General features: G+C 56.5%; 2 protein-coding genes across 3 annotated transcripts; one reads left to right on the forward strand and one right to left on the reverse strand.

Annotated features, from left to right (window-relative positions):
- Positions 1-374: 374 nt before the first annotated feature.
- On the forward strand, positions 375-8,587 carry Cdc42ep1 (CDC42 effector protein 1). 2 transcript variants are annotated; one of them, XM_052748295.1, is made up of 4 exons: positions 375-512; positions 3,812-3,909; positions 4,822-5,542; positions 6,903-8,587. In XM_052748295.1, the coding sequence occupies exons 3-4, from the start codon at positions 5,077-5,079 to the stop codon at positions 7,631-7,633; spliced, it is 1,197 nt and encodes a 398-aa protein (XP_052604255.1). In that variant the 5' UTR covers positions 375-512; positions 3,812-3,909; positions 4,822-5,076; the 3' UTR covers positions 7,634-8,587. The 2 variants fall into 2 exon arrangements, with proteins under 2 accessions (XP_052604255.1, XP_052604254.1); XM_052748294.1 differs by lacking the exon at positions 3,812-3,909.
- Positions 8,588-8,703: 116 nt separating this feature from the next.
- Lgals2 (galectin 2) lies at positions 8,704-10,752 on the reverse strand. Its single transcript, XM_052748296.1, has 3 exons — positions 10,388-10,752; positions 9,009-9,168; positions 8,704-8,896 (listed from the first exon to the last, which is right to left on the reverse strand). Exons 1-3 carry the CDS (start codon positions 10,564-10,566, stop codon positions 8,753-8,755), a joined length of 483 nt encoding a protein of 160 aa, XP_052604256.1. The 5' UTR covers positions 10,567-10,752; the 3' UTR covers positions 8,704-8,752.
- Between the last annotated feature and the right edge of the window lie 2,212 nt (positions 10,753-12,964).

A 12,964-nucleotide genomic window follows, 5' to 3' on the forward strand; every position in this document is an offset into this window, starting at 1 on the left:
CTGCTGGGGCTTGTACTGGGTGGCCAGGAGGGGACCGGAGAGAAAGGGAAAGAGTGAATGTCCCACGCTTCAAAGGAGCCAAGGTCTTCTGGCCAGTTCCCCCAGCCCCAGCAGAGAAGGGCTGGAGGCCCAGGCCAAAGTTGTCAGTCCTGGACTCCCCGAGGTCATCTGAGGAGCAGTGGGCAGCAAAGAGTCCCAGTGGCCTCCTCTGGGCAGTCCTGGCTCGGGACAGAGTGAACATTCCCGAGGTCGCCCCGCCTCGGGGCGGCGGGCAGGGGCCTGGCCTGGCACCCCCGCCGCGCCCCTGCAGCCCTCGCGGCGTGGCTAGCCCGGGAGGGGGCGCGGCCGCCGCGGGCGGAGCAGGGGCGGAGGGAGCCCGCAGCCCGCCCCCGCCCCGGGATCCGGCCGCCAAGCCCGCGGCCAGGGCGGCGCAGACCGGCCCAGCGACTCTTGGGCTGCGCAGGGACGCGCCAGCGCACCCGCCCCTGGACCCCCGGGCTCGACGACACGAGGTAACCGCGGGCGCGGGCCGGGGGAGTGCGCACCGTCCTGGGCGCGCGGGGCCAACGCGTAGAAGGCCGGGACGCGCGGACTTCTAGGGTTGTTTTGTCACGTTGCGGGAGGGCGCAGGGGACCAAGGATCGCGGGACAGAGCACCAAACCGGGAGGCGGGCAGAGGGCGAGCTCAGGGCCGTCTGCGCGCATTCCTGCGCGGGCAGCGGAAGGGAAGGGACCCCAGGGCCCCTCGGCGACGCCAGCGCGGGATCGGGAAGCTGGGGGGGTGGGGGGACGGACGGGGACAGGGCACCCTGCCCCCTCCCCAGCTGCATTCCAGACTGGAGCAACGGATGAGGTCATCCGTCCGGTTCCCTTCTGGCCACGGCAGCCGCTGCCCGCTGCCCGCGCCGGACCGGAGCGAGGGACTCTCCAAAGTCTCCCCTACGAGGTCCCCAGAAGGGAATGTTTACTGGTTGAAGTCTTCCCTAGATTTCCCATTCCAGCTGATTCTGCCCTTGTCCCAACTATGCAAGACTCGCCAAGTTTGAAGCTCGTTTTCTAGACTGGGAAACTGAGGCTGAAAGACCACAGCGGCCGAGTGGAGGGCAGCTTTACCTTTAACTTGGGGTGCTGGGGCAAGAAGGCATCTTAGTAAATCGGTAGTGGCACACAAGTTAATCCCAATACTTGGGAAACTGAGGCAAGAGGGTCACAATTTCGAGGTCAGTCTGGACTATATAGCGTTGTCAACAAACAGACAGACAAACAGACAAAAAAAATCCTGCGTTTCTCCTCCTACTTTGCGAGTTGCTCCCTAATGGCCCAAGGCGCCCCCTGCTATCCTACCCTACCCGCATTGAAGTTCAGAGAACCTGGATTCAGGATGGTGACTCAGGCAGCTTATTAACCCCCTTTCCGGCCTCAGTTTCCCGGTCTTCCACCTCAAAGTGCTGGACTTTGAGGGGATGCCCCTGAAGGACTTAACTTCTAATCCCAAATGCCACAGGCTGGGGGGAAACCTGAAGCAACAGAATCTCACAGTCCTGTGTTGCTGTCAAAGCTGTGCCCTCCCCAGCAGGCTGCCCGGGTTGAGGGGGGCTGGGGCGGGGGCTCTGTGTACCTGCCTGAGGGAGTATCTGGGTACTCCAAGGAGCGGCTGGCTGCCCCTACGCCTTGGCTATCCCCCACCATCGGAGTGGCTTCTCTTACCCAACTTCCTTGCTTCCACATCCACCCCCCCCACCCCCGTTGGCCTCTGAGTGAGTGCGCCCTGCCAAAGCCCCCAAATTTGTCCCTGTGGTCATTACTACTGAGGGAGCTCTGGCCACGTGCTCATACCGTTGATCAGTGGATTCAAGAGCTGGCGATACTGACGCCTGACCCGTGGCCGCTCATGCCTGGGTCATGGATGCTGAACTGTAGGGCCAGGGTCCTCCTGTTCCTCCCTCGGGTCACTTGTGCTGGTGTTGGTAGAATGTAAGCAAACTCCAGGCACACCATGTTTTTGTTCTGTGACCTAGGGCTCATTTTTTTCCCATGTAAAATGGACGAATTGAGCATTTACAGGGGCTGTTTCTTGGGCCTTTGGAAAGAAAAAAAAAAAAGGAGGTCCCTGTATCTCAATACCCAGTGCAGATGGGGCGAACCTAAAGGCCAGCACTAGTCTGTGGCGAGCACCGTGGGGTAGGTGGCTGCCACCAAGGGTCACTAAGAATGAAAGCTGTCCCTTACTTAGGAAGTGTTGGATTTGAACCCAGGCCTGCTCTGCGGCAGGGTAGGAGAATTGAGTTTCTACATCTTCTGCCCCTTCCTCCCTTCTCTGGCCGGGAGGCTCTTCTGGCTATCTCCATGGGAAGAGAGACAGTAGCTGAAACTGGGCCAGGACCCTCGGCTGCGGTAGATGGGTGTAGATGCAGAGGACGCTATCTAGAGGTACCCAGAGGCATTTGGGAGGGGTCTTCGTCACAAGGTTGGTCAGGGGGTTGGATGGGGCAGGAGCCTGGAAGAAACTCAGGAGTTAGAGAATTGGGGGGGAGGGGGTATGTCCACATGGTAGACAGACACAGTTGACCCCTCCATGTGCAATTTATAAAGGGCATGCACCCTACCTTGCTCCACAGCTCGCTCCTTTAGACGCTAAAGTTTAGAGAGTTGTTTCTGCGGAGCTGGGAAACCTGGCCGGTGTTTACCTGCCACGGGACCTTGGATGAGTCTGTTCCCTGGGCATGTCAGTCAGCCCTCTTTGTAGCCTGAGCCAGCCTTCCAGCCTCAAGGGGGTGTCGGAGAATCATCTGATGACATCATGTCATTGGTCAGCCAACAACAAGCCGAATGCTTTATAACTTCAGCAAACATTCCACGAGGACTTCTCCGCGCTGGGGGTGCCAGGGAAAGGGATGATTCAGAAGTCATCCCCCCCCTCCATGAGAGGGGGGAGGAGCTAGGGTTGGAGGAGGATCCTCTGGTGGGACGGACGAGAATGCAGTCCCAAAACAAAGCAAGCTTTGTCCAGTTCTCCTCTTTGTTTTATCTGGTTAGTTAACCTATTTTGAATTTCAAATAACATTATAAAAAGGCTGCATTGAGAATTTTATGCTTGGAGGCAGCGGCTAGGGTTGAGAAAATTTTAAAAAAGGTTGAAACTCAGGTCGAGATCTTTATCAGTTGAGCAGGTGTGTGGAGGTGACTTGTCCAAGGTCACAGGGTGAGAACTCTGAGTCCCTAATGTACTCTACCCCCTCAGAAGGTGGCAGGGGGTGGTCCTCTGGCCGGAAGGTTATCTCAGCTAGTGATTAGCCTGCCTGTGGATCTGGCCACGTGCTAAGCTCTGGGAGGGAGGGAGGGAGTGAGGCAGGAAAATCCAGCATCGCCCCACCCTCAAAGTGCTCAGAGAAACAAGACTGGGCCCCGAAAGCCAGCAAGGGTTTCTGTGAGTCAGAGGCCCCGAGTTCAAGTTTGGACTAGCTTCTTGATGGGACCTTGAGCAAGCTTGGCCCTCTCTGGATCACAGCAAACCAGAGTTCAGGCTACAGGATCCTAAGTCCCCTCCAGCCACCTAGGGAAAGAGAAGAGGGGACACAGAGGGACCCTCTGAGAAGGAAGTGGGCGAGGGGTCAGGAGGGCATTTGTACGTAGGGAGTAGCTTTGGTGCCCATAGGACTTTTTTCCCCCTAAAACTTGCTCCCCAACAACAAGGCTTCGCCATCAACCTGACCAACCGAAAGCCCTTTCTGGTCTCAGAGCCTTGACTCTGCTCAGGCATGCAGGAGCTGGCTGGAAAAAGCCACTTTTGACCACAGGATCCCTTTTCCAGGAAGCACCTTGGAGGTAGAAGGTTCTGAGGAAACTGACTGTGTACACAGCTGTTCACAAGACCTTGGCAGGACGCCTCCTTTCTCTCGACCTCTCCAGGTAGAATAGATTTGAACCCCACAGAGAACTGAAATATGCCGGCAAAGAGGCATGTTGTCTGGGGCTCAAGGTCGCTGGGATGGGGAACCCAGCTCTCTGTGTCTTCCTGAGAAGCCACAGGCAAGCTTTCAGGTCAGTTTCTCATTCCTGCTCCAGCAGGTCTAGGGTCTGAGTCGCCCGACTTGTGCTGGAGAGCCATTGGCCCCTCACCGGCCGGTTTTATGTAGTGATCGGCCATTTTTTTCTGCTTCACTGATGCCCACGGAGAATTCAGAGAGCAGAGTGGGGTCTTTGTACCTCGTCCAGGCAGCAGCGCTCAGAGGCATCCACACTGCTGATTGCTATTGCTGTCCACCCTGCCTGTTCACAGACTCTGGTGTGCACGTGTGTGCGTGTGTGTGTGTGTGTGTGTGTGTGTGTGTGTGTGTGTGTGTGTGTGCATGTGTCCGTGTGCTCACATACAGATGTCAGAGGAGAGACACCTGCTCTCACTCTTCCTTCATCCCTGGAGACAGAGGCACTCACTGAACCTGAAACTTGTGTTGGTTTTGTTTGAGTGAGACTACCTGCGATCCTCCTGTCTCCGTTCCGCCCCCACCCCCGCACCCCCCAACGCTGGGATTACAGGCGCACGCACGACTACTACGATTGACTTTTACATGGTAGTTGGGGAGCCAAACTCAGGTCCTCAAGCTCGCTCAGTAAACGTCCCCCACGCTGTCACCACCGCCCCAGCTCCTTCTTGAACTTCCTCCACATGGACTCTGCAGGTCCTCCTTTGTGCCTGGCTGGCCCTCATCTAGGAACCGTGCCTTGTGGGGCAGCCTCACTTGTTCTCTCGGGTGATTACTGTTTGCTCTCGGATTTCCTCTTCTGCTGCCATGCCACAATGCTGTCTCTCTGCCTTTCCAGGTCTCCACCCCAGGACGGAGACCACCCATCTCGTGCCTTCTCTGATCATCAGCCTCCCCAGGCCCAGGGGCAGGGCCTCTGGGAGAGAGAAGCAACAGACTCCCTCAGCCTCAGCACTGGGGACCGTCAAGGGCCGGCTTCCGCTCCGCCATCTTCATCGAGAGAAAGAGGCTGAGAAAGATCCCTGAGCCCAGCCTGCCATCTTCCCTGGCCCCGAGGTGGGCATGGACCAGCAGTTGTGAGCAGCCAAAGCTGATGCCCGGCCCCCAGGGGGGCACAGGAGCCCCCGCCATGAGCCTGGGCAAGCTGTCTCCTGTAGGATGGGTGTCCAGTTCCCATGGGAAGAGGCGGCTGACAGCAGACATGATCAGCCCCCCACTCGGGGACTTCCGCCACACCATGCACGTGGGGCGTGGTGGGGATGTCTTCGGCGATACTTCCTTCCTCAGCAACCACGGGGGCCGCTCTGGAAGCACCCACCACCGCTCACCCCGAAGTTTCCTGGCCAGGAAGCTCCAGCAGGTGCGCAGGGTGGGGGTGCCGCCTCGAAGGATGGCTTCCCCAACGGCACCCTCGCCCGCCCCACCTGCCGTCTCCCCCATCATCAAGAATGCCATCTCCCTGCCCCAGCTCAACCAGGCCACCTATGACAGCCTGGTGGTGGGCAAGCTCAGCTTTGACAGCAGTCCGGCCTGCTCCACGGATGGCCGCTCTGGTTATGGTGAGGACCCGGGTTCACGGCCTCTTTTCCATGGCTGGGACTCAAGCCCAGAGAGATGGTGGGGGTTCTGCTAGCTTCCATAGCAACCTTCCCCCAAAGCGGTTCCATCTCCCAGTGGAGTCTGGCCCCCAACCTAGGCTGGGGGATGGGGGGCCGGCATCAGGGAGGTGTGGTGCCAGCCTGCTTGGGCCTCGTGACACCGAGGCTGAGATAGATAGAGTTCGTGTTCTAGCAGCCCTCTAACTTGCTCTGTGACTCTGACAAACCTTTCCCATCTCTGGGCTCTGTGGCCAGTCCACCCCTTCCTGTCTCCTTCCATTAAGCAGCCCCCCAGTATTTCCGAGTCCGCTCTGGTTTCCAGGCCTTGTTCTTCCAACTACAGTAAGCACATGGACCTCTGAGCTCCAGTCCTCTCACCTTAATGGCTCCCTTAGTCTCAGTGCTAAGATTCAGTGACGTCGAGGCCAGCCTGGTCTACAGAGCAAGTTCCAGGACAGGCTCCAAAACTACACAGAGAAACCCTGTCTCAAAAAAAAAAAAAAAAAATCAGTGATGTCATGAGGCCAATCTGATCTACAGAGCGAGTTCCAGGACAGCCTAGGCTACATAGAGAGACCCTGTCTCCAAAAAGAAAACAGAAAAAGATTGGGCAACTTCAGATATGCACTGGGCGGCTCTGTGGCAGGTGTTCAGGTCGGAGCTGTTATTTGGACAAAGGTTCGTGTAACTTGGCAAATTGATTCAGGTGTGAATGCCACCTTGGCCTTGGCAGGACCGCTCTCCGGGGGACCCTGGGTTACTGCTGCCCCCTCATGGTCATGCTCTGAATTCGTCTCGCTGCCACTGTAGGTCCAGGGAACTCCATAGTTAACTGTGTCAGGCCTGGGAGTCCTGGAAGCAAGGGTTGGGCTGGTAACCTTTGGAGGGCATGTCTCTCTCCTGAGAACCTATGATTTCTCTGCTCAGGCCCTGGCTTCTGGTTCCTTCGTGTGCCCACGGATAAACTCACAGTCAGTTTCGTAGAGGGAACCAGGAGCCATGGCCAAGTCCACACCAGGGGCTGGGTGTCAAGATTGAAGCTGCAGGCGTAGTTCCAACCCCGACAGACTGGCTTTGGGCAATGTCTGCCCCGTTGAAAACTGAACTTCCATTTGCTCTTCTGCAAAGTGGGGTCAGGGTTAGTTTCAGAGATCGTGGGGAAGGCTGTGGGGTCCTTACCTTGGGAAGGCAGGAGAAGTCGAGGCCAGCAAGGGGTACAGCTTCCCAAGGGCCTCATGGTAGGTCAGGGTTGTCCTGGCTCTTTGTCTCCAGGAACAGGCTAGGGACCCCAGGCCTGACCTCTTCCCCGTTTCTCTGCTAGGCCTCGATTCTGGGTTTTGCACCATCTCGCGTCTGCCGCGTGTGGAAAAGCACAACAGCCGTGACCGTGACTGTGACCGCGATAGTGACCGTGTTCGTGACCGTGTTCAAGACCGAGAGCAAAATTCTTTCCCGTCTGAGCCCGAGCTTCGACGCTCTGACTCTCTCTTGTCCTTCCGTCTTGACCTTGACCTGGGTCCCTCACTCCTCAGCGAGCTGCTAGGGGTCATGAGCCTTTCAGAAACCCCGGCCGCTGAGACCCCAGCCCCTGCTGCCAACGCCCCCGCCTCAGCAGCATCCCCTCCTGCCCCTCCTGCAGAACCCCCAGCCTGTGCCGTAACCACCCGAGACCCCGTGACAAGCCCCCCGGCCCCGGCAGCAAGCCCCCCAGCCTGTGAACATTTCCCCAACGGGGGAACTGCTGTGCTGGGCCCCGTGGCCGAGGTAAAGCCCAGTCCTGTGGGAGAGAATCCCCAGGTGACTCCCAACATGGCCTTTGGCAAGTGTGGAGCCAGCTGGGGGGCCAGCCGGGCCAGCCGCCACTATACCGAGATGGATGCTCGGCGGGAGCTGGCGGGGGTGCTACCGCAAGTCCACGGCTCCTGGGAGAGCCTGAATGAAGAAGAATGGAGCGCGCCTCCGGCCAGGGCCAGGGCCCCGGTGCCCAGCACGGTGCAGGTCAATGCCTTTGAATTTGCTGATGCTGAGGAAGATGATGAAGTCAAGGTGTGAAGGACTGGGCATGGGCTCCAGGTCCTGCCGTCCTCAGGACTCAGAGAGCAGAGGGCCTGAGCTCACCCACCGCCCCCTTAACTGCTACGTCTGCCCACAAGACATGGACAGCTGCCCAACCAGAGCCCCAAATCCTTCCTGGCCTGTGCAAGGAAGGCGTGGGTGAGGGGGTCCCTACTGATCTGGCCCGCCTCCCTCCACTGCCTCTAGGCCCACTCGCCCTTCAGTCATAACCTATGCCAACCCCATGGCCTCACAGTGTGGCCTTTGTGCCCCAGGATGCTTCCCGGGTTGGGTAGGGGTGGGACAAGGACCACACAGGGCCATTGTCTCTGAGTGGGACTGCCTGCCCCTGCCCATGTAGAGCTGCCCCAGAAGGCCACCACTGCGCCCTCAGTTCCCAGAGAAAGGTCAGGTGTAACCTCGCAGTAGATTCCGTCTTCTGTGTACCCGGACCTCCCTCCTGTGCCCGATCGTAAAAGCTTTTCTGATAAAAACTCACTGCCTAAGAAGCCAAGGAGGCAGCCCCCACTGAGATGCCCTTTCCCCTCCTGAGAGTTTGGAAAGTTGAGGACCCCCTTTCACCCCGCCAACCCCCCCCCCCCAGCTAGAAGCGGGGTAGCCGAGGTAATGAATAACCAGCCTGGAATGCTCAACGATAAGAGGCCCAGGTGGGACCCTTATCTGCAGTTCCTGGAACACCCTGGCCCCAGGTGCCTGGAACCAGTATCTGCCCCATAATCCCATGGGGCTGCTTGGCAGGTGCTCAGGTCACCAGGAGGGAGGCAGGTTTACACGCACAGGGTGGCTTGGGAGCACCTCCCACCCTCTTCTCTCGGCCGTGCCACACCCTCTGCCTCAGTTTCCAACCCTGTATCAAAGGTAGGGGAGCATTAACACTCGTGGGAAAGTGCTAACAGTTGTCGATGTGGAAGTAATAAATGTGGACTCGTTTATTTGCTCTTGACCTTGGGGCCGGGGTTAGTAGGAAGGCGGGCAGAACCTACGAGTGGACCAGGGGGAAGTTCAGGACCTAAAGGCTGTGGTTCTGATGGGGCTCGCAGAGGGGCTGAAATGGGTTTGGGGACTGAGGTCTTGTTCTGAGGAGGTGCTGCGTGCTCACTCAAGCTTGAAGGAGGTGACGTGGAGCCCATCCATGCCTAGGTAGTGCAGGTGGTTGTGGCCCAGCCTGTTGGGGAAGGTCACCGTGTGTCCATCAGGTAGCGTCACCTTGAACTCATTATCCCGGAAGGCCACAGTGAACTACAGGGGGAGGAAATAGGTCAGGGGAGCCTGGGGAGAGTCCTGACGGTGCCTGGTGGGGCTCCCATGCCCAGGCAGGAGGGTCATCTTTTAGGCTCCCCTTGGACCTCACCTTGACCTCTGCTCCTGGACTGAAGCACATGTGACTGTCTCGTTGCTCTTGTCCCCAGTGGCCGCCATCGCAAGAGTTGCAGACGATGCTGGATTCGTTGAAGCGAGGGTTAAAATGCAGATTCAGCTTGTCTTTCCCCTGGCCCAGGTTAATGGTGATGCTGTAGAGAGGAGTGAACAGGAGAACGGCTTGGGACAGGGGGCTTTGGTTGACCCCAAACTAGAATAGTGAGTGACGATGTTGCGGTTGAGATCTGTGCCTCGCCGCCAGTCAGCCTGTGCACAGTCGTGAAACGTGCTGTTTGGAGCAGGCACTGAGGCTGTCGCCAGGGTGCTTGACAGTGACAACGTCGGGTATTTGGGTTGTCTGTCACCAGAGGGGTGCAGGCAGGGGTGTTATGGCTTAACGGGATCACTAGAGGAGCCTGGGTGAGACATTCAGAGTCCCTGAAAGGAGAGCATTTGGGGTGTGGGATTCCATCCTGGGTGGGGGTTCTCGGACCAGGCATATCTGCATGTTTCTGCAAGCGAGGAACCTGGGTAGGAAAGAGGAGCTTTTTCCTCTTAGCTCCTGCTCTGTGTGTCTGCCTGCCTCCTTCCTAAGGCACAGGAGGTTTCTCTCACGAAATGCTGGCATCACTCTATATATACTTGTCAGCCTAGCTCTGCCGAGGCTGAGCAGCAGGTAACTAACTGTGCAGCATTCAGGTAGAGGAAACGAGCGGGACCTTTGTCACCCCCTGGTGGCTGCCTCTGGTTAGCGTCGCAGGAGCTGGTTTAAGGGGGTGGTGAGCGGGAGGATGTGTATACTCGAGACCTGCTGGGCCCGACAGAGTGCCACCCTTCTCCACCTGCTCCTTTGGTGGCAATTGAGACAAGGAAAAGAGAGCACAGTGACTGTTCTGGCATTCTGAAGGTTCCTAACGCAGAGATTAGATGCAAAGGCGGCCCCTCACGGGAGCCAGCAGGGGTATGGTAAGAAGCATACAAAAGAAGAGTTGGGGGCTGGAGAGATGGCTCAGTGGTTAAGAGCACTGACTGCTCTTCTAGAGGACCTGAGTTCAATTCCCAGCACCCACATGGCAGCTCACAGCTGTCTGTGACTCCAGTTCCAGTTCCATAGCAAAACACCAATGCACATAACATAGAAATAAATAAATTTTGCTGGGCAGTGGTGGCACAAGCCTTTAGTCCCAGTACTTGGGAGGTAGAGCCAGGAGGATCTCTGTGAGTTCGAGGCCAGCCTGGTCTACAGAGGGAAATCCAGGATAGGTACCAAACTACACTGAGAAACCCTGTCTCAAAAAAAACAAACAAAAAACAAAAACATCCCCAGCCTTTAAGGGCCCCAGTCCTCATCCCTGCCCACACCATGCTCACCGGTCAACATTCTCGTGGATCTTGCCTTTAATCTTCAGGCTCATCCCCGATTTCATGTTCAAGTTTGTGACCTCGAATTTCTCCTGGAGCAACAGAAGAACAGAAGCCTTCAGGGAATCGCGAGAGGGACCCATTACCCTGCTGCCATCCTGCCATCCCGACATTCTGGACGACTCCATTACCTCTCTGCCCTCATGGAGACCAGGGCACTCTGACTCGGGCTCTCCAGAGCCCCCTTACCCTCTGCTTCCCTCTGCTCCACCCAACAACCCAAGAAGAGAAAGGCTAGGGTCACGGGGTCACAGGGTGGACAGCCTGACCTCTGCAGATGTTGCAGTTTCCCAGCGTTCAAGTAACGCACTGCCTTCAGCACACCCAAAACACTGGTGCAATGCAGGAATGACCACGGCCGGCTGAGCGTCGTGACGCACGCCTTTAATCCTAGCACTCGGGAGGCAGAGCCAGGCGGATCTCTGTGAGCTCAAGGCCAGCCTGGTCTACAGAGCGAGATCCAGGACAGGCTCCAGAGCTACACAGAGAAACCCTGTCTCGAAAAACCAAGGGGAAAAAAAAAGTCAAAAGCAGTTGTTGAGTACCCACTGTGTGACAGGCGTTGAGGGACCCGAAGACCAACAGCATCCACTTTCAAGCAGGTGGCAGGGGGTTCAGCACCCAATTTGTGAGGGCCAAGCACGGGGCCTGACCCAGATGGCAGAAATGAGGGTGGCCACCCCTGGATTACCAGCTGTTCCTCTGCCCTTGCTTCCAAACGGCATCAGTAGTACCCCAGTTTCTTGGCAGCTGACCTCTCTATCTTTTTTAATGAATTTTATTTTTTTTTTATTTTTATGTACATGGGTGTTTTGCCTCCATGTATGCCTGGGTGAGGTTGTCGGGTCCCCTGGAACCGGAGTTACAGACAGCTGTGAGCCACCATGTGGATGTTGGGAATTGAACCCGGGTCCTCCGGAACCGCAGGCAGTGCTGTTAAGCTCTGAGCCCTCTCTCCAGCCCCCTGACTCCTCCGCCATCTTTGGTGGTTAAAAGGGAAAGTGTCCAGGCTGAGTTTCCATAGCCCATTGCTTTGAAATGTCCATCCTTCACACTTGTGACCAGAGGGTGAGAGCTGAGCTGAGCAGCTCTTCTGGGCAGCTGGACAGCATTTCTGCATCGTGGGGTTCATTTATTGGCATGCTTTCTGCCTGGTTTCTTCTTGCCTTGTATTATTATTTTTTAAACGTTTATTTTATTTTTTATTTATATTTTATGTATGAGTGCTCTGCTTGTATACCTGCAGGCCAGAAGAGGGCATCAGATCCTATTATAGATGGTTGTGAGCTGCTATGTGGTTGCTGGGCATTGAACTCAGGACCTCTGGAAGAGTAGCCAGTGTTCTTAACCACTGAACCATCTCTCCAGCCTATTGTTGTTACTATTATTATTATTATTATTATTATTATTAATGAGTGTTTTGCCTGCATGAATATCTGTGCACCACATGCATGCCTGGTGCCTGCAAAGGCCAGAAGAGGACATTGGATGTCCCTGGAATTGGAGTTACAATCAGTTGTGAACTGCCATGTGGGTGCTGGGAATTGAACCCAGGTCCTCTGGAAGAGCAGCCAGTGCTCTTAACTGCTGAGCCATCTCTCCAGCCCCTTGTCTTGTTGTATTTTATCGACAAGCATCACCAAGGATTCCTGAATCGATTCCCCTGTCTGGGCACCGGGGGGGGGGGGGGGGGGGGGGGGGGGGCTGGGGGGGGCCTCTGGGGCGAGGTCAAGAGCACAGCTGCGGGGAGGTTGTCGGTCCCTTTCTCACTGCACAGAAGGATGGAGGACAGCAGATTCAAACACAAAGGAGGCTCGACACCCTGCCCAAATGCCCCCGTTCGCTGTAGCTCAGGCTGGCTTTGAACTGGCGGCAATCCTCCTACACTGACCTCCTCAGTGCTCGGGTTATAGACATGAGCTATGGAGCGGGACTGCGGAGGGGTTTTTAAAATAAAGGGAACATTCAGTGGGAGCTCTGATGGCAGAGACATGTCAACTTCAGGAACAATCACTTAGAGCAGGGCCTGTCCCTAGGGAATGGGGTGGTCAGGTCTCTATTGGGGGCATCCTGTGTACTGTGAGATGGCTCGCATGTCCCCTGGCCTCTCCTCAACCAGAACACTAACAGTCTTTCTTGGAGCGCTACAACGAAACGTGTCCAATGCGCCAGCTCACTGTGTCTTTGGGGCGGAGAGCTCTGGACGTGGGAAGTGAAGCAGCTACTCTGGGCTTAGCTAGATGACTGACTCTCTCCTCTCTTCAGGCTCTTGATGACAGAACTCTCCCTGGGATGAGTGGATCCTGAGAGGACAACCCACAGTTCTCTCCAAATGTGCTAAGGAACACAGGCATGAAAACATGGCAGTCAGCCAGGCGGTGGTGGCGCACACCCTTAATCCCAGCACTCGGGAGGCAGATCCAGGCAGATCTCAGTGAGTTCAAGGCCAGCCTGGGCTACAGAGTGAGTTCCAAGACAGGCACCAAAACTACACGGAGAAACCCTGTCTTGAAAAACCAAAAAAAA

Source organism: Peromyscus californicus, unplaced genomic scaffold (assembly GCF_007827085.1).
Source record: "Peromyscus californicus insignis strain IS unplaced genomic scaffold, ASM782708v3 Scaffold_20__1_contigs__length_68692818, whole genome shotgun sequence".
NCBI lineage: Eukaryota > Metazoa > Chordata > Mammalia > Rodentia > Cricetidae > Peromyscus > Peromyscus californicus.